The sequence below is a fragment of the Protopterus annectens genome, chromosome 10.part0 (assembly GCF_019279795.1).
Source record: "Protopterus annectens isolate FY-2018-M chromosome 10.part0, PAN1.0, whole genome shotgun sequence".
NCBI classification, from domain to species: domain Eukaryota; kingdom Metazoa; phylum Chordata; order Ceratodontiformes; family Protopteridae; genus Protopterus; species Protopterus annectens.
Window position 1 is genome coordinate 373,763,420 of NC_056744.1, and position 19,030 is coordinate 373,782,449.

Genomic DNA, 19,030 nt, shown 5'->3' on the forward strand with positions numbered 1-19,030 from the left:
TACAGAACCGGCGTCCGGAGCGGACGACTCATCCTGTTTGGACAGCAAAGACTTCTCTTTGTGTTTCTTAGAAGAACCAGGCGTCGGAGAATCCGACGGCATGTTGTAATTACAACGTTTACCAAACACGAGCCTAGCACAGTCCAACCGACGTTTAATAGTACGCTTGTTAAAAGTAGCACAAAAGCGACACCCAACAACGTCGTGGTCAGGCCCTAAACAAGGAATACAAAGTGAATGGTAATCCCTATGAGGAATCTGTTTCCCACAAGAAATACAGTTATTAACTTTTTCTGACATCCATCAATACTGAGGCAAGAAAAAGACAAAAGTGTCCCCAACGGGGTACTTAGCCCAACTTGGTCTCCGGTCTGAAACTCGAAAACCGACAATTCCAGAACGCCGAACGGCACTTGCAAAAGCTGCTTCTGCTTAGGACCACGCGGCAAGAAAGACTGAGGATATGGCGTCGGTCATGCGCATTTGTACTGGCACGTACTGACGTCAGTCTCGGGCGCCGATGACCGACGCCGGTTCTAGCCCTTTGGTATTCGGGCCGATTGTGGACAGCGGACTACCCATATGTAAGGACTGCAGCAATGGGAGACGAAGAACATCTTATGACGCATTCTTACATAAATACATATGTATAATAAAAATATACATAATTACATATATAAAAAGAAAATTGATACATAAACACAAAGCAATAATAAAAAAATGTGTTAAAATACAAATATAGTTATAAAACATCAATAATTACAGTACATTATTTCAACCTTGTACGCTGTATTCTAACCAGTATGGGCTTCAATGAAACAGCGGAATTTAAACCAGGTGGAGCATCAGCTGATAATCTAATAATCCAAACTCCCTTATTTCTAGAGAATGTCCTACATCGCCACCTCTACTTGATATACAAACACTATCAATTACCCTAAACTTAAAACTATGATTCGATCCACATGTATTTATATGTTTAGAGCGAGCATTGTTCTCACATGCCCTTCTTATCTCAGATTTGTGCTCTATTATGTGTTCTTTCAATTTTCTAGTCGTTTTCCCTACATAAAGAGGAACAGGCAGTACAAGTTGCGAGATAAATTACATTATTAGTTACACAAGTGGCTGATACATGAAATGTGAAGGTCTTATTAGTTATCGGATGCACAAAAACACTATTCTTATAAGCAATTTGATATCATTATACATGATATTACCACAACAACTACAGTTGTGACAACAAAATGTACCTTTCCTTTCTAAACCAAGTGGGCCTTGTACCTCTTTTTTGAAATCTTTATAACATAACATATTCTTTAGTGTCTTTCTGTTTCTATATGCAAATTGTGGCTTACTGCCTAAAAATGTCTTGATCTCATCGGATGCCATTAACACCATCCAATATTTATTTATAACACTTAACTAAATGTGTCATGATATTATAAGTAATATATCTCAGTTTACCACCTCCCAACAAAGCATAGTTAATATTACCTATATATTCATCACTTGATAGAAAAATAGGTTTAAAAGTAGTATGCCTATTGTTTACTACTTCAGTCTTAATATCAGTCAGGAGATCAACCCCATAACCACTAGCTATAAACTCTTTACATGCATCATCCATCTGATTTAAAAAACTTAGTTTAGAAAGTAAAGGTACAGTTTGTTGTCACAACTGTAGTTGTTGTGGTGATATCATGTATAATGATATCGATAATGCTTATAAGAATAATGTTTTTGTGCATCCGATAACTAATAAGACCTTCACATTTCATGTATCAGCTACTTGTGTAACATACATATATATGTATTTATGTAAGAATGCATCAAAAGGTTGTTATATTTGATCAGATGACTTTTGGGCTGCAAGTCATGTGATTGTTTTAGGCTCTTATATAAATGGTTATTTTTATAGACCTGTATGAAGCACTGAGAAAGGGTGTTTAAACTGAAAGCTTTGTGTCGTATAAAGGTTTTCTGCTCAACTGTGGTGTTTTTTTGTTGGATATATTTATTCAGCTGGTTGTTAAACAGATTATTTACCCTGGACTGCCCCCTGCAGTATTAATGGACACAGGCAGCTCCTAACTGCTCTATCCCATGCACTGGTCCCCTTAAATTATCTAAGGTATGAGCCCAGTTATTTTCATTAGGGGTAATATATAACTATCAGCCATGGGATAGGTAAAGCCAATCCCTAATCAAATGGGATAGGTTAATTCAAACACAAAAAGGAAAACTGGATAGATTTAAAATGGCGCACAAGGGCAGCTCGTCGTGTTACTTTGTGAGCAGCTTACATGGACATCTGTTCATACATCGTCTAGGCAGTAGGAGGTTGATGCTCTGTTACTTTGTGAGCAGCTTACATGGACATCTGTTCATACATTGTCTAGGCAGTACGAGGTTGATGCTCTTAAAGCAAGCCAGGTTTTGCCACTGCTGTTCTACAGGGCATTGGAATTCACATCCCTAAGTCTGTGGTCAGTGCTCATGCCTCTTTACTCGTTTTCCAATATTATAAATGTACTGCAACAGTGTCCCTTACAATGAATATAGTACAATCAAATGAGTACATTCACAGTAACAGTTGTCGTTTGCCTTTTTCCCGGTAAGGGGTCGCCACAGCGGAACTCAAGTCCGCTGATTGGTAGTAGATTTTTTTTTAAGAAACACCGACACCCAACCTTCAACGAAGGCATGCCCATTTATGCACGCATGTCTTTTGAACGCTACCCAACCACGGGGAGGACATGCAGACTCCACATAAGGTACTCCCAAGCCAAGCAGAGAATCAAACGGGAGAACCTCTTGCTGTGAGGTAATAACGCTACCGCTGTACCACCATGGACATATATATTCACAGTAACAGTAAATGTTCAAATAGCAAGATCTTTTTTGTAGTACAAGTGCAAAAAGAAAAAGCCATAGTATCCCTCGAAGTCTCAGAAAACCCAGTATGCAACTAGTGGGTCAAAAACAAACCAAGCAGAAACTTTGCAGCGTGGAGGGTGTAAAGTTCACTCCTTGAAATATGTTGACACCTAGTTCACTAATAAAAATCGAACTGTAAAATACGTTCTACAAAATAAAATAGGAGGTGGTCCACAGTTGAATTAAAAATTTAATATCCTTTATTGAAACACAAAAACAAGCGATCCTAGTTGAGTACAATGAAAAGTATTAAAGACATTCCTTACTTCTACATAATCAGGTTATTTAGAACAAGGGAGCGGTTACAGGGGTGGTTCTGTTAAGAGCAATAAAAGCATTAAACTCATTCCTTTAACCAAGTCCCCCTAAACACCATAGTGTAAACTGAGTCTGTACTACCTTGGAACTGAAACTAAAGCTAGAGACAAATTAAAAAGCACAACAGCAGCTTACGAAGGCTAACCTACTAGTCCAAACTTTATTAAGAAACCAACGCACTAACAAAAAGATCTACCGCTCGACATCTCTCAGAATAAATACTAGTAACTTATAAACAAACACTGGAAGACCTCTATCCTACCAAATAAATGCTTCCATCAGGTTTGTGTGTAAAAAAACATCATAACATTAATGAACATGTGTATAAATCAACAAGTGAACACCTAATTGCAAACCATAGCTATAATTGCTAAGGTGGAAATACAGTGAAAATGTTAAAAAATAAAGTATCAAGGACCTGGGATCTGTTCAAGTGTGGCATCTAATAAAGCACTTAGTTTAAATGAGTAAAAGTATCAGAAAACAGCACCAATCTCAGTTATTTTCATTGTAAATATTTACAATGTTTGAAAATGGTTTATAACAATTTTAGCATGTATAACAGTGTGTAATGTCACCTTTAATCAGTCCCATATCAGACTTTAATAGTCCTTTGAAACAGTGGGGGCAGTTAGATCACTGTGCACTCCTAGTGATCAGAGTAGGCCCCTACTGATAACAGTAAACCCCTACTGACAGATCACGGTGTACTCTACTAACAGACAGGCCCCTACTGACAGATGACTGTGCACTCCTACTGAGAAGGTAGGCCCCTACTGATACATCACTGTGCACTTCTACTAATAAGGGTAGGCCCCTACTGATAGATCACTGTGCACCTCTACTGATAGGGGTAGGCTCCTACTGATAGATCACTGTGCACCCCTTACTGATAAGGGTTGGCCCGTACCTATCACTGTGCACGCCTACTGATAAGGGCAGGCCCCTACTGATATATCTCTGTACATCCCCTACTGACAGATTGATTTAGGTAGCTTTTAAGTCAGTTTGCAGTGGCTGCGGGTATTAGAGTTTGGACAGTTTAGTGAGGAGTACATGAAATACAGTAAGAATGCAGACAGCAAAAATAATGTTTCTATTTTATATTGTTTAGAAAGGTTAATAAATTCAATACAATGACTTGGTCATAATTCACTGTTTATGGGGCTACACCTTACTGATTTGATAATACACACCCTTTCCTAGAACTTTAACACATAAGACCAAATGAATTCAGGTCTTAAACTAGTTATGTTCACTGCTTATTTATCAATTTTGTTGACCAGGGGAGTCTAATTGGGCTGCGGTAGCTCCTATTCAGCAGAAGCCCAGGGAGAAAATCTCTTGTTAGAAAATAGTCATCTTCATATAAAAGTAAAAATGTAAAGCTTTAAAATTACAACATGGATAACTGCAAGGCAGCTATACTATAAAGAAACTACTGTAAATAAAATGCAAAGTCACTGCATATTAATACATGACAAACTGGCATACACAGGTTTAAAATGCCAAACTGCAATTTTATACTTATTGGTAGAAGAAACACTAGAAAGGAAGTGAGAGAGAAGAGCAGAACAAAGAGGGGGTGAGAAAAAGAAAGTTGCAGTAAAGCGGAGGTAGATTTCGAAGATCGTAAGTTGTTGTGCTAGACTTGTAGGGTGGGACAATAGACTGATTTCGTACAAATGAGTCACATGATTCTTTTGATGGATCTGTTTACTAGAAATGATGCTGGATACTTGTGAGTCAGCAGCTATTTTGATGATGTGATGGAAAGATCAGGTACTAAAATGCTGTAGGCTTCAGCTTTTCTAGTACTTTCTTTACAGTACACCATGTCAAACCTGAATGAGAAAAACACTGGACACGGAACTTTTGAAAAGCAGTTTTACTCACTGTCTACTTTAACAGCAGCAGTTACAACAGGAGAAAGAAAAAGTTTGGGATCAAATAGTAGCTGTAACTCAAACATGAACTCACTGGAAAATGCATCCCATGATCATCATTTTTCCAAGACGGGGTTCAATTGGAAGCCTGGCCAAGATTCGACCTAGAGGAGTAAGCTCATCATTGGCATCCAATGCATCTAATTCTGCAGAGGAAAAACAAAAAATAAAAAATTGAAAGGTTAGGAATGTTGTAAACAGTTAAATAAAAGGAAAAAAAACACAAAGTTCAGACTATTTACTATAAAGTACTGTGGTGTGACAAAAGATGTTCCAATACAGCAACCACTACTGTGACAGAATTCATAACAGAAGATATGCCACAGGTGGAATTCCAACCATCTGGCCTACCTTCCATAGCTCTTGGTGCTTCAGGTCCAGCTGGGCTCTTCAGCATGTTGGGAGGCTTCAGCAAGATGCTCCATAAAGGGGAAAGCAGTTCACTCTCTATAATTTTCTGGGTGACTGGGAGAATGCTCTTCCAAGAAAATACCGCTCAAAGTGGTATTTCATATAAAAAGCTTGATAGACCCCTGCCTAGAAAACATGATCCCATTACAGTACATGTAAGTATTTTACTCCTAGCAAGACAGAGCATCAGAGACCTCCAAGAAAAGTACAGTTTTGTACCTACCATAAATGTAGATGTTCGAGGATCCACATTGCTGCAGTCCTAACTATTGGGTAGTCCGCTGTCCAGTCGGCCCGAATACCAAAGTATATGGCTGACGTCGGTCACGGCGCATTAGACTGACGTCAGTACGTCAGGGTACTAATGCGCATGACCGACGCCATATCCTCAGTCTTTTCTTGCCCCAGATGTCAGAAGACCCTAAAAAGACAAGGCCAAAACCAAAACACACCAAACATACCTGCACCAAAAATATATACAATATATACAAAGGTACCAGAATATAATCTCACCTACACAACCACCCCTAAACACAGAGGGAAGGAGGGAGACTGCAGCAATGTGGATCCTCGAACATCTACATTTATGGTAGGTACAAAACTGTACTATGTTCTTCATTCCACATTGCTGCAGTCCTAACTATTGGGTAGAATCCCAAAGCAGAGGTAAGGGAGGCTGGCAAATCATAAGGAAGCAGGAGCTGATAACATGCCTTGCAAAATAGCAGTGGCAAAACCAGCCCTAGACTTAGAGTAGAGAGGAAGGTGGTAATGCTTAGAGAAAGTATGCACTGAACTCCAAGTAGCTGCCTCCAAAATATCCTTAGTTGCCACCCCTTAGAAATGCTGTTGAAGTGGCAGTAGCCCTAGTGGAATGAGGCCTAATCCCAGCTGGAATCTCTTTGCCATGATGGGAATAACAAAAGGCAATGCAAAACCCAATCCACCTAGAAATACTTTGTTTTGACACAGGCTTGCCCTGCGAACTCAAAGCAAAAGAAACAAACAACTGCTGAGACTGTCTAAAATCCTTAGTCCTGCTTAAATAATAACGCAATTGCCTGTGTATATCTAAAGTGTGCAAAATCTTTTCCCCTTTATTTTGGGGATCTGCATAGAAAGTAGGCAAATGAATAGCTTGGTTTAAAGCCACACTAGAAACCACCTTAGGCATAAAGGAAGGATTAGTACGTAATGATACCCTATCCTTATGAAAAATCAAAAGGCTCAACCGCCATAAGGGCCTGTAACTCAGAAACCCTTCTTGCAGAAGTAATGGCCAACAAAAAAACAGTCTTCCATGACAAGTATTTCAGGTCAGCAGTAGCTGCAGGCTCAAAAGGTTGTAGAGTAAGTTTCTCCAACACAAAATTGAGATCCCAAGCAGGAGTAGGAGCTCTACGTGGGGGTCTTATATTCTTTGCCCCTCTAAGAAATTGCTTGAACAAAGGATGTGAAAACAATGGTGGGTCACAATCATAGTGAGCTGAAATTGCTGCAGCATGAATCTTAATGGAAGAGAAAGACAAACCTTTGTCCAATAACTCAGTAAGATATTGAAGAGCCACACTCAAATTAGGCTCAAATCTCCAAATTCTTTGCTGCAGTCCAAAATAAAAATCTCTTCCATTTTTCTACACTTTCCTTGTACTAGGTCTTCTGGCTTCCATAATCACATTTAAAACTTGTTGAGGAAGTTGAGACCTGCTGTCTTTCAAAACAGAATATGCCAGGCTGTTAGATGAAGAGTTTGAAGCTTGACATTGAGCAGATGACCGTCCCTCTGAGACAATAGGTGTGGAATCAAGGGTAAAGGCCATGGAGGCTTCCTTACCAGACTCCTCAGTGATGGGTACCAGTGCTGCCGAGGCCAATCTGGAGCTATTAAAATCATCCTTGGCTTGTCTTGTCTGACCTTTAGAAGCACCTTTGGGAGAAGAGGCAGAGGTGGAAAAGCATACACATGAAGATTTTTCCAACTGAAAGAAAGAGCATCCACTTTCCAAGCTGTGTGATGAAATCCCTTCGTGCAAAACTTTGGCAGCTGGTGGTTTAGTGGAGAAGCGAACAGATCTATGTCTGGAGTTCCCCATGACACTGTCAATTTTGAAATACATGAAGATCCAGTTTCCACTGTGGGGATCCATGATTTGTCTGCTTAACACATCTGCTAAGGAGTTCTGTGCTCCGGCAGAAACCTTGCCTGAAGAGTTAGTTGCAAGCTGAGCGCAGTCTCCCATAAAATCATTGCTTGCCTGCACAATGGGTAAGAATGTGTTCCTCCTTGTTTGTTGATGTACCACATGACAGTTGTGTTGTCTGTTAGAATCAACACCTGCCCTGGAAGAAGTAACTCCTTGAAAGCCATTAATGCAAACTGGACTGCTAACATCTCTTTCATGTTGATATGTAGATGCTGTAGTCTGGCAGGCCACTTGTCTTGTATCCACTTTCCATCTAGATGAGCTCCCCAAGCAATGTCTGAGGCATCTGTCGTTAGAATCTGACTTGCCTCTGGCCGGGTCACAGAGAGTCCCTTGTTTAGGTGACATTCCTGAGCCCACCACAAAAATTCCTTTTGAATGCAAGGTATTATTTGAATGACAGTGTCCAAATCCTGGCAGTGCTGTGTCCATAGATTTTGAGATACCATTGTAGCTTCCTCATATGCAGTTTGGCATTGGGAAGCACCAGAATACAAGATGCCATGAACCCTAAGGCTTGAAGGACTGTCCTTGCAGTCAGCCCGGACTGAAGAGATAATTGATGGAAGTAACTGGAAAGATTCTTTTGTTTGTCCGGGGTTAAAAGGCCATCTGGGCTGCTGTATTCAGTCTCACACCCAGAAAGCACATGTCTTGAGAGGGTACTAGACTGGACTTTATTTCGTTCACAGAATACCCTAGGCATCTTATCACTGCTATGACATATTCCAAATGCTGTAGAAGGTCTTCCTTTTCTTGAGCCAGAATCAGGCAGTCGTCCAAGTAAGGATAGATTTGAATTCCTTTTAGCCTGAAGTAAGCTATCACTGGAGCCAGAACCTTTGTGAATACTCTGGGCGCAGTAGATAAGCCAAAGGGCAATGCAGAGAACTGATAATGAGAATGTCCAGCTCGAAAACGCAGATACTTTCTGCAACTTAGTCTTATAGGCACATGAAGGTAAGCTTCCTTGAGATCTAAAGTTACCATCCAGTGATCCTTGCCCAGCAGAGGTAAAAGCTGTTGTAACGTCAACATTTTGAACTTTGGAATGTCCAGATAAGTGTTGAGGATAGATAAATCCAAAATTGGTCTCCACGTGTTCCCCTTCTTTGGTACTAGGAACAGGCGAGAATAAAATCCTAGGCCCCTTTCTGGCACAGGAACTGAGTGAATGGCTCCTATTTGGAGCAACAGAGAAATTTGCTTGCGAGCCTCTGTTCTTTGTAGAGGAGGAACGTCTGGCATGCCTTTGAAAGGAGGCAAGGTATGGAAATAAAACCTGTAACCGTGGTGAATGATATCCAGAACCCATTTGTCTTGAGTAATTAAATCCCAATTTTCTTTGAAAAGAGACAGCCTTCCTCCTAGAGGTGCCGCCAGGCGAGAATGTACTGGCAGCTGAAAAGGCAGGTCATTGAGTCTGCTTACGAAAAGACTGACCCCTGCCCTCACCAGAAGTCTGAGCAGGTGAACTCCCTGTCCTAGGCCTAAAAGAACCTTGAGCTCTGCCCCTACCACGTCTAGACCTACCCCTAGACTGGGAATCATAAGCAGGATAAGTCCACCCCTTAGTAGGCCAATTTCTACTAAACTTGGAGGCTGCACCTGCAAAAATCCTTAACAGTTTGCATAGACTTAGCCTTGTCCTCCATTTTCTTTAAAACTGCTTCCACAGGCGAACCAAACAACACATCAGACTGCAAAGGAGCATCCAAAATCCTTGTCTTAACATGCTCAGCTAAGTTCTGATCTCTCAACCAGGCGTGCCTCGAAGAACAGAACCAGTGGCAGCCACCCTCGAGGAGGCCTGCACAGCATCAAAACCACACTGCAAAGAATGCTTTCCCACTTGTTCAGAAACATGAACTAAATCCTGCAGCTCTTTACAGTCAATACCTTCAGCCAGAGCATCCACCTTAGACTTCAATTGTGAAAGGAGATAATTCTGATATTTTAACATATGAAACTGAAAATTCAAGCCCTCATGGCTAAAGTGGAAGAAGTGTACACTTTCTTTCCCCATCTATCCAAAGCCCTTGCCTCTTTATCAGGAGGAACAGGATTTTTAACCACAGAAGCCTTCACACCTTTAGGCCCCTGAGAGACAGTTTCTGGGTCCGCCTAGGGCTCTTAAAAGATACTTATGGGCTTCAGGCACCCTATAGTACCTATCCGGTTTAACTGGGGCAGGAGGCAAAGAATCAGGATTTAGTGAAGCCTCTGCAAAACATCTTCTACAACATTCAGAACAGGAGGTATAGCTAAAGGCCTATGCTGGGGTAAAACAAGAATTCTCTAAGCCTTTTCCTGGAATCAGAGAAATCTTGACCTTCCCATTTAAAATGCTCCCTCATGGAATGCAGGGTCTCTGAAAAGAAAAATCCTCAGGAGGCGAAGCTGAAGGAGTAGAATCATCCACATCAGAATCAGAATAAGGAGGATACTCCTGCAAGTCCTCAGCAGAAGACTCAGAAGCCTCGAACATTGCTCAAAACTCTCAAACTCAGGTTCCACCCTAGGCCTCTTATCAGGAGGGGCATAGAACCTCTAATCATAGTAATCAAATCCTCTGCCATTTTTAGCATATGCTTCTTAGGCAAAGACCCTGAAACACTTGGAGAAACCCCACAGAAGCTAAAGTAGGCCTGCCTCTTAAAGAAGCCTTGGCAACAGAAGGCGAGGCCCTAACCACCTTAGGAAGAGAGGGAAGAACAGCCACCTGAGAAGCCCCTTCAGCCTGGCCTACTTCCTGAGAGGACACATCCTGCAACAATAAAGTTTCTCCCTGAGGCTCCAAAGAAACTCCTGGCAGTACCTCCGGCTCCACTGAGCCCCCTAAAGAACCGACTGTCGGTTCTTCCCCTAGGCTTCGCTGCTTTGTCCTTGCGCTTTTTGGCTGAAGCGGCCGGAGCATCTGACCGCATTTTATAATTACAACGCTTCCCAAACACTAACCTGGCACAGTCTAATCTTCTCTTAATAGTGCGTTTGTTAAATCTAGCACAAGAGCGGCAGCCAACAACGTCGTGCTCAGGCCCTAAACAAGGTATACACAAAGTATGGTAATCCCTATGAGGTATCTGTTTCCCACAAGAAATACAGTTATTCACTTTTTCTGACATCCGGTTAAATACTGAGGCAAGAAAAAAACAAAATATTCCCCAACGGGGTACTTAGCCAACTTTGATTCGGTCTGAAACTCTGACTTCAGAAACTTTCAGAACGCCAACCTGCACTCGCAAAATTGCTTCTGCATCGGACCATGCGGCAAAAAAGACAGAGGATATGGCGTCGGTCATGCGCATTAGTACCCTGACGTACTGACGTCAGTCTAATGCGCCGTGACCGACGTCAGCCATATACTTTGGTATTTGGGCCGACTGGACAGCGGACTACCCAATAGTTAGGACTGCAGCAATGTGGAATGAAGAACATCAAGGAAAACTGCAAAAAGATGGGCGAGAATTTATATGGCAGATATGCTACCTAGGATGAAGAAAGTAAATGGTAGGCTATTACACTGCCATACTATGTTCATTTTAGGGATCTTGTCACAGTGGTATTGGTAAAAACAATAGTTGCTCTATCTACTGGCCTAGGAAGGGAGGAGCTAAAATGTCCTGAAAGATGGTAATTGTCAAAGCCTGCTCTACTTCTGGGGGAAAACAAGGAAAATAGTTTATAGTACTGTGAAAAGATATGGCTGGAGGTCCATGTAGCTGTCTTACACGTGCTCTAGGCTGACAAATTACTAAATAAAGTTACAGCATTAGCTGCAGCTCTAGGATAATATGTCCTGACCTGTGTCCCTGTACTGGCTTGCCATGATAACCATAACAAAAAGCAATGCAATTTGCTAAACATTTAGAAAAATGTTGCTCTAACACTGATCTGTCTTCTCACCCTAGTTTAAAGGGAACAAATAAGAGTCACTAAACTCCTTGGTTCTGGCTAAATAATTCTGAAGTGCCTATACAAAATTCAGTAAATGCAACAAAGTAGAGTTGTGTACACTTACCATAAATGTAGATGTCTGAGTGTATTCACTGTTGCAGTCATTACATTTGGGTTATCTGCTTGCAGCAGCCCTCAGTCGGCCTGATGAACAAAGTCTTAGGTCCTGCGTCGGTTGCTGTTCCATCTTCCATGACGTCAGGTCGTCGGGGGTATAAAACATGCAGCCAACGCCATTACATCAGTTTTTCTTGCCCCAGATGTCAGGTGCCCCCCCCCCCCTTAATGGGAAGCAAATCTATACATACAAGGATATACCTCCAACAAAAAAGCAAATACACCAAAAAGCTTTTTAAGCATAGTAAGTGAGAGCAGAGGTATATCCAAAAGAAGAAAGGGGACTGGAGGGAGGGTAACTAGGACTGCAACAGTGAATACACTCCAACATCTACATTTGTGGTAAGTGTACACAACTGTACTATGTTCTTCATGTTTCACTGTTACAGTCATTACATTTGGGTAGATTCCCAAAGCTAAGGTTGGGAGGAGGAATTTAAACAGAATTAGACTGCAGTGGCAAAACCAGCTCTGGATTTAGAGAAAAATGGCAAATGATAATGCTTGGTGAAAGTATGTACAGAAATCCAGGTAGCAGCTTCTAGGATGTCCCTTGTAGGGACGCCCCTGAGAAAGCCCTGGTTGAACAGGGTCTGATGCCCTGTGGGATAGGTTTGCCATGGTGCTTAAAGCAGAAATGAATGCAGTGGCCTATCCATTTTGAAATGGTTTGCTTTGAAATAGCTTTCCCCTCTGTCCTTGCAGCAAATGCCACCAGCAGTTCAGATTTCCTTTGAGGTTTAGTCCTGTCCAAGTAGAATCTAAGCTGTCTGTGCACCATCTAAGGAGTGCAATATCCGTTCCCCTTTGTTCTGTGGGTTAGGAAAGAAGGTAGGCAAATGAATGGACTGATTAAGAGCCACACTGGATACCACCTTGTGGCATGAAAGAGGGACTGGTTCTGAGCGACACCCTGTCAGCATGAAAGATGATGAAAGGTTCCAATGCCATAAGGGCCTGTAATTCAGATACCCTTTCTTGCAGAAGTGATTGCTAAAAGGAAAGCTGTTTTCCAGGAAAGAAATTTTAAATCTGCAGTAGCAGCTGGCACGAAAGGAGGAAGAGTGAGTTTCTCAAAGACAAAGTTAAGGTCCCGGGCTGGAGTTGGAGCTCTCCTGGGTGGCCTTAAAGTTTTGGCCCCTCTGAGGAACTGCCTGAGCAGTGGGTAAGAGAAGAGGGGAGGGCTCTGTGTTATAAAGAGCTGAAATGGCAGAGGCATGAATTTTGATGGAGGAAAAGGACAAGCCCTTATGAACCATCTCAGTCAAGTATTGTAGAATCTGAGGTAATTTGGGCACTGTTGCGCTCAACCCTTGAGACTGGTTCCAAGCACAAAATCTTTTCCATTTTGCAGTATAAGATTTTCTAGTATTAGGCCTTTTTGCCTCTAAAATGATATCCATCACTGATTTACTGAAGAATGGTAAAGGAGAGATTAGGTAATTAGCCAGGCTGCTAGGTTAAGGGTTTGCAGCTGAGAGTGCAGAATCCAAGTTCTCCAGCTGAGACAACAGGGAAGGAGTCTGAGGCAGGTGCCATGGGGCCAAGCATGACACTACAAAGGAGGGGGTACCAGTGTTGGCGAGGCCAGTCGGGTGCAATTAAAATCGTCCTTGGCTTGTCCTGTTTGATCTTTAGCAGCATCTTGGACAGCAGAGACAGAGGAGGAAAGGCATAAACTGATAGGTTTTTCCAGCTGAAGGACAGAACATCCACTTTCCAAGCAAGCTTGTGGGGAATCTTTGTGCAAAATTTGCCCAACTGATGGTTTTGGGGGAGGAAAACTGGTCTGTACATAGGCTCTCCCATTTGCTTGTCAACATGTTGAAAATCCTTGGCTCCAGTTTCTACTCATGTGGGTCCATGAGGTTTCTGCTTAGTCCGTCTGCCAGTGTATTTAGTTTTCTTGGCAGGAATGGAGCTTGTAGATTCACTTGGCAGCTCAAGGCTGTGTTCCACAATGCCATGGCTAGTCTGCAGAGGGGGTAAGAATGTGAACCCCCTGCTTATAGGTTCATAGGTTGGTACTAGGCTATCAGCCCTAGGGCCTATACAAGCCTAGCCATAACAATTCCCTGGCTATTTCTTCCCACATTATTTACTTTCCTGGACCCCTGTCTAGCAGGGCGACTGACGTGATCCCTGGGGTGAATTTCCTTTCTCCCATCCAAACGTCAAGGTTCCTCTTGAAGAGGTCCAAAGAGGCACTCTGCTTGACATGTATGGGCAATCTATTCCAGAGTCTGGGGAGTCTCTGGGTCAGGAACCTATCCTTCCAGCAGGTTTTGTTTATTGTGATGACAAGGTTTAGATCCCTGGAGCGTGTAGCTCTGAGGGATTGGGATTTCTTTAAGTGTAGCATGTCCAACAGCTCTGGGTTTGACATGGCCTTGTATGTTAAGCAGAGATCGCCTCTGAGTAGACGATATGCGACAGAGTATAGCTGGAGTTTTTTAAGGCGGTCAGCGTAGGGCATCTGCTTTAGGCCTGTGATTCTTTTAGTGAGGTATTTCTGAGGCCTTTCCAGTTGTTGCAGATGTCTTGAGAGGTACATACCAAATGGGGCATTGTATTCTATAATGGGTCTAATGAGGGATGAGTACAGTGGGACAATGACCTCCTTTTTTCTGGATGAAAAGCCCTTCGTGATGAGGTGTGCCACATAGGATTTCCTGACTGTTGTGGCGATGTGGTTATCGAAGGTGAGACCACTGTCCACCTGTGTCCCTAAGTTTCTTATCACACTTTCTGTGTTTAGTGTACTGCCACCTATATGGTAATTCATGGATACATGTTTTTTTCCAAAGGGGATAACAATACATTTCTTGGCATTGAGCTTGAGCCCATGGCTCTGGCACCAAGCATCTGTTTCTGTAAGGCCCTTTTGTAGAGTATCCACATCATTTGGGATTCAATAATGGCTCCCAGTTTGCAGTCATCTGCAAACTTTGTTAGCCAGAGTCCCTTAGTGTTGACCTGTACTTCAGAGAAGTAGATGCCAAACAAGAGTGCCCCAGGACTGAACCCTGAGGTACTCCACTTGTCTGGAGCTGGATTTGGAGTCTGCTACTTTTACAGTGTGGGTTCTATCAGTAAGCCATTTAGCAACCCATTGGGTGACATAGGGATTAATACCCAACTTAGTAAGTTTATCTATGATTCCAGAGTGGGGGATGGTGTCAAAGGCCTTGGCAAGGTCTAGATAGGCTGTGTGGACCACCTTACCCTTGTCCATGGCTCTGGAGACTGATTCAAAGAAGTCAATCAGGTTCAGGAGACAAGATCGGCCCTTCACAAACCCAAACTTGTTTATGTACAATGACAGTGGTGTTGTCCATCTTTACCATTAGTTGTCCTGGAAGAATGTGGTCCTTGAAGGCTATCAGAGCATTCTGTACAGCTAACATTTCCTTTTGATTTATGCGCAGGTGTATTTGACTTGGGTTCCATTTGCCCTGAATTCACTTCCCTGCCAGGTTCATAGGTTCAAACTAGGCCATCTGTCCTAGGGCATTTATAAGCCTAGCCAGAATGTGTTTGGCTTTCGCCACCCATTTTAAATTAATTCTGCTATGCCCTTTTTCGAGGTTAGTATACTGTGCCTCTGTCTAACAGTGAGACAGAAGTGATACCCGGGGTAAACCTACGATCTTCCATCCACTCATCAAGATTCCTCTTGGAGAGTCAATGAGGGACTCTGCCTAACCTGGACTGGGATTTTATTCCAGAGCCTCTGGGTTATGAATTTGTCACTCCAGCATGTCCTATTTATTTCAGTGCTGAGATTCAAGTCTCTTGAGCGCGTAGCTTGATGGGATTTGGATTTTCTGAGGTGCAGCATGTCCATTAATTCCAGGTAGGACATGGCTTTATACGTCAGGCACAGATCGCCTCTGAGCAGGTGGTATGCCACTGAGTAGAGCTGGAGTTTCTTTAAAAGGGCAGCACATGGCATCTGTGAGCCTTTTGATCCTCTTGGTGAGGTACTTTTGGGGTCTTTCCATTTGCTGCAGGTGTCTGGTAAGGTACATCCCAAAAGGGGCATTGTACTCAATTATGGGCCTGATGAGGGATGAGTAAAGAGGCACGATTACCTCCCCTGATCTAGATGTGAATCCCTTCATGATTAGGTGGGCTATATAAAATGTTTTTCTAACCACTTTGGCCACGTAGCTGTCAAATGAGAGATTGCTATCAACTTGGGTCCCCAGGTCCCTAATTACTTCTTCTGTACTTAATGGATTACCACCTATGTGGTAATTTGTGGGCACTGTTTTTGGCAAAGGGGATGACTATACACTTTTTGGCATTCAGCTTGAGGCCATGGCTCTGGCACCAGTTGTCTGTTTCTATGAGGCCCTTTTGGAGGATGCTTGTGTCAGCTGGAGAGTCGATTATGGCGCCCAGTTTGCAGTCATCTGCAAATTTGGTCAGCCACAGTCCTTCCGTGTTGGCCTGTACCTCCGAGAAATATATACCGAACAAGAGAGGTCCCAGGACTGAGCCTTGTGGGATGCCACTTGTAACTGGTTTGGAGACTGACATGGCTCCAGCAATTCTAACCATGGGGTTCTGTCCTTGAGCCAGTTTGCAACCCATCTAGTGACATAGGGGTTTATATTTAAGCGGGTGAGCTTATCTATAATGCCCGAGTGGGGTATTGTATCGAAGGCTTTTGCGAGGTCCAGTTAGGCTGTATGGACCACCTTCCCCTTGTCAATGGCCTTGGTGACTGTTTCAAAGAAATCGACCAGGTTTAAGAGGCAGGATCTGCCCTTAAAGCCAAACTGGGTAGGATCCAGTGTGTGTAGGTCCCCAATATCTTTATTTATGAGGTCCAGGTGAGCCCCCCCCCATGCATAGTCTGATGCGTCTGTTAAGGTTTGGGCAGCAGGAGGTAGTGTGAATGGTAGCCCCCTGTTTTGGTGGCAGGCCTCCGCCCACCAAATAAACTCTAGGCGTAAGCAAGGTATGACAGGAATCCTTGCTTGTAGATCCTGTGAATGTTGACACTATAGGCTTTTCAGATACCATTGTAGTTTCCTCGTATGCAGCATTGCATATGGAATTAGAATAATGCAGGCCATGAACCACAAGGCTTACAGTATTTGCCTTGCAGATAACTCGTTTTTTGCGGCCACTTGTTTGAAGTAGGTTGTCAAATTAATCAGTTTCTCTGGCATGAGGAAAGCCATCTGGGAAGTTGTATTCAAGCTTGCTCCCACGAATATAATTTGTTGACAGGGTACCAGGTGTGATTTCTTTTCGTTTATGGTGTACCCCAGACAAGTCAGTACCCTTTGAACAAAGGCCAGATGATTCAAAAGTATGGCCTGGCTTTCTGCCTGAATTAGACAATTATCCAGGTATGGGTATATCTGAATATTTGTCTGCAAAATGCAATGACTGGAGCTAGGTACTTTGTGAATACCCTGGGCACAGTAGATAAGCCAAAGAGCAGTGCAGAGAACTGATAGTGCATGTAGCCTGATTTGAAGCGTAGGTATCTTCTGCAAGACTCCCTGAGAGGAATGTGCAGGTATGGCTTCTTTTAAGTCTAGAGTTGCCAACCATGCATCTTTGCCTAGCATAGGAAGCAGCTGGTGAAGTCAGCATTTTGAATTTTGGAATCAACAGAAAGGTGTTAACAGTAGAAAGGTCCAGGATAGGACGCCATGTATTGCCTTTTCTGGGTACCAGGAAAAGTCTCTAATAGAAACAGTTCAGTTTTGTACCTACCATAAATGTAGATGTCCGATAGGTATGCAACTGCAGTCCCTACATATGGGTTGTCTTGCCTCAGGCAGCCCTTCGGTCGGCCGGATTCCAAAGTCTGGGTCCAGCGTCGGCTGATGTCGCCCTTTCCCCGACGTCAGAGCGCCTGGGGTATAAAAACGTCAGCAGACGCCATCTTCTTCAGTGTTTCTTGCCCCAAATGCCAGGTGCCCTCTAAGGAAGGCTAAATTTAGAAAAATAGAGAAAAAATTCCAGACAAGTACAACAGCATAAAAAACATACACCATAAAGGATTACCCCAGGTAGCTAAAATGAGGGGTAGAAACCCAAAAGTATACCACAGAGGGGTAGGTGGGAGGGAAAATCTGACTGCAGTTGCATACCTATCGGACATCTACATTTATGGTAGGTACAAAACTGTACTATGTCCTTCAAGGATGCAACTGCAGTCCTTACATATGGGTTGAATACCATAGCCAACCTGGGGTGGTAGGCACTAAGACAAAGATGGTGTAGCTAAAATGCCCTGCAGGACTGCAGAGGCAAATCCTGCTCTGGACCTGGAGTATAAAGGCAGGTTGTAATGTTTGGAAAATGTATGCACGGAGCTCCATGTAGCAGCTTCTAAAATGTCCTTGGTTGCCACTCCTCTTAAAAAGGCTGTGGAGGTGGCTGTAGCCCTGGTGGAATGTGGCCTGATATCAGCTGGCACAGTTTTTCCATGAAAAGAGTAGCAGAATCGAATGCAATTTCCAATCCATTTAGAAATTGTCTGTTTGGAAATTGCTTTTCCCTGCAATCCAGCAGCGAAAGCTACAAAAAGCTGGTCAGATTTTCTGAAAGACTTTGTTCTGTCCAAGTAGTAGCGCAACTGTCTGTGTATGTCCAAGGTGTGCAGAAGTCTCTCTCCTTTATTTTGAGGATTGGGAAAGAAGGTAGGCAGGTGAATAGCTTGATTCAGGGACACCCTGGATACCACCTTTGGCATGAATGACGGATTGGTTCTCAAAGAAACTCTGTCCTGGTGAAAAATGAGAAATGGTTGTATTGCCATAAGGGCCTGTAGCTCAGAGACTCTTCTTGCTGAGGTTACTGCCAGAAGGAAGGCTGTCTTCCAAGACAGAAATTGCAACTCTGAAGATGCTGCTGGTTCAAAGGGAGGAAGAGTTGATTTTTCCAGCATGAAGTTGAGGTCCCATGCAGGCACTGGTGGTTTCCTTGGAGGGTTGATGTTCTTTATACCGCTTAGAAACTGTCTTAGCAATGGGTGAGAAAATACAGGCGGATCAGTGTTATATTTGGCAGATATTGCTGAAGCATGTATTTTTATGGAAGAATATGAAAGGCCATTGTGGAGCATTTCAGCCAAGTATTCCAGGATCTGTGGAATGCTCATCACTG

The 19,030-nt window shown here is 42.9% G+C and overlaps 1 protein-coding gene across 1 annotated transcript in view; it reads right to left on the reverse strand.

Moving 5' to 3' along the window:
- DHX9 (DExH-box helicase 9) overlaps nt 1-19,030 on the reverse strand; it is a 1,660,482-nt gene that overhangs the window by 308,826 nt on the left and 1,332,626 nt on the right. The window contains exon 20 of the mRNA XM_044086769.1: nt 5,239-5,350. Within this exon, the coding sequence (XP_043942704.1) occupies nt 5,239-5,350 (112 nt within the window). The remainder of the gene's footprint in view (nt 1-5,238; nt 5,351-19,030) is intronic.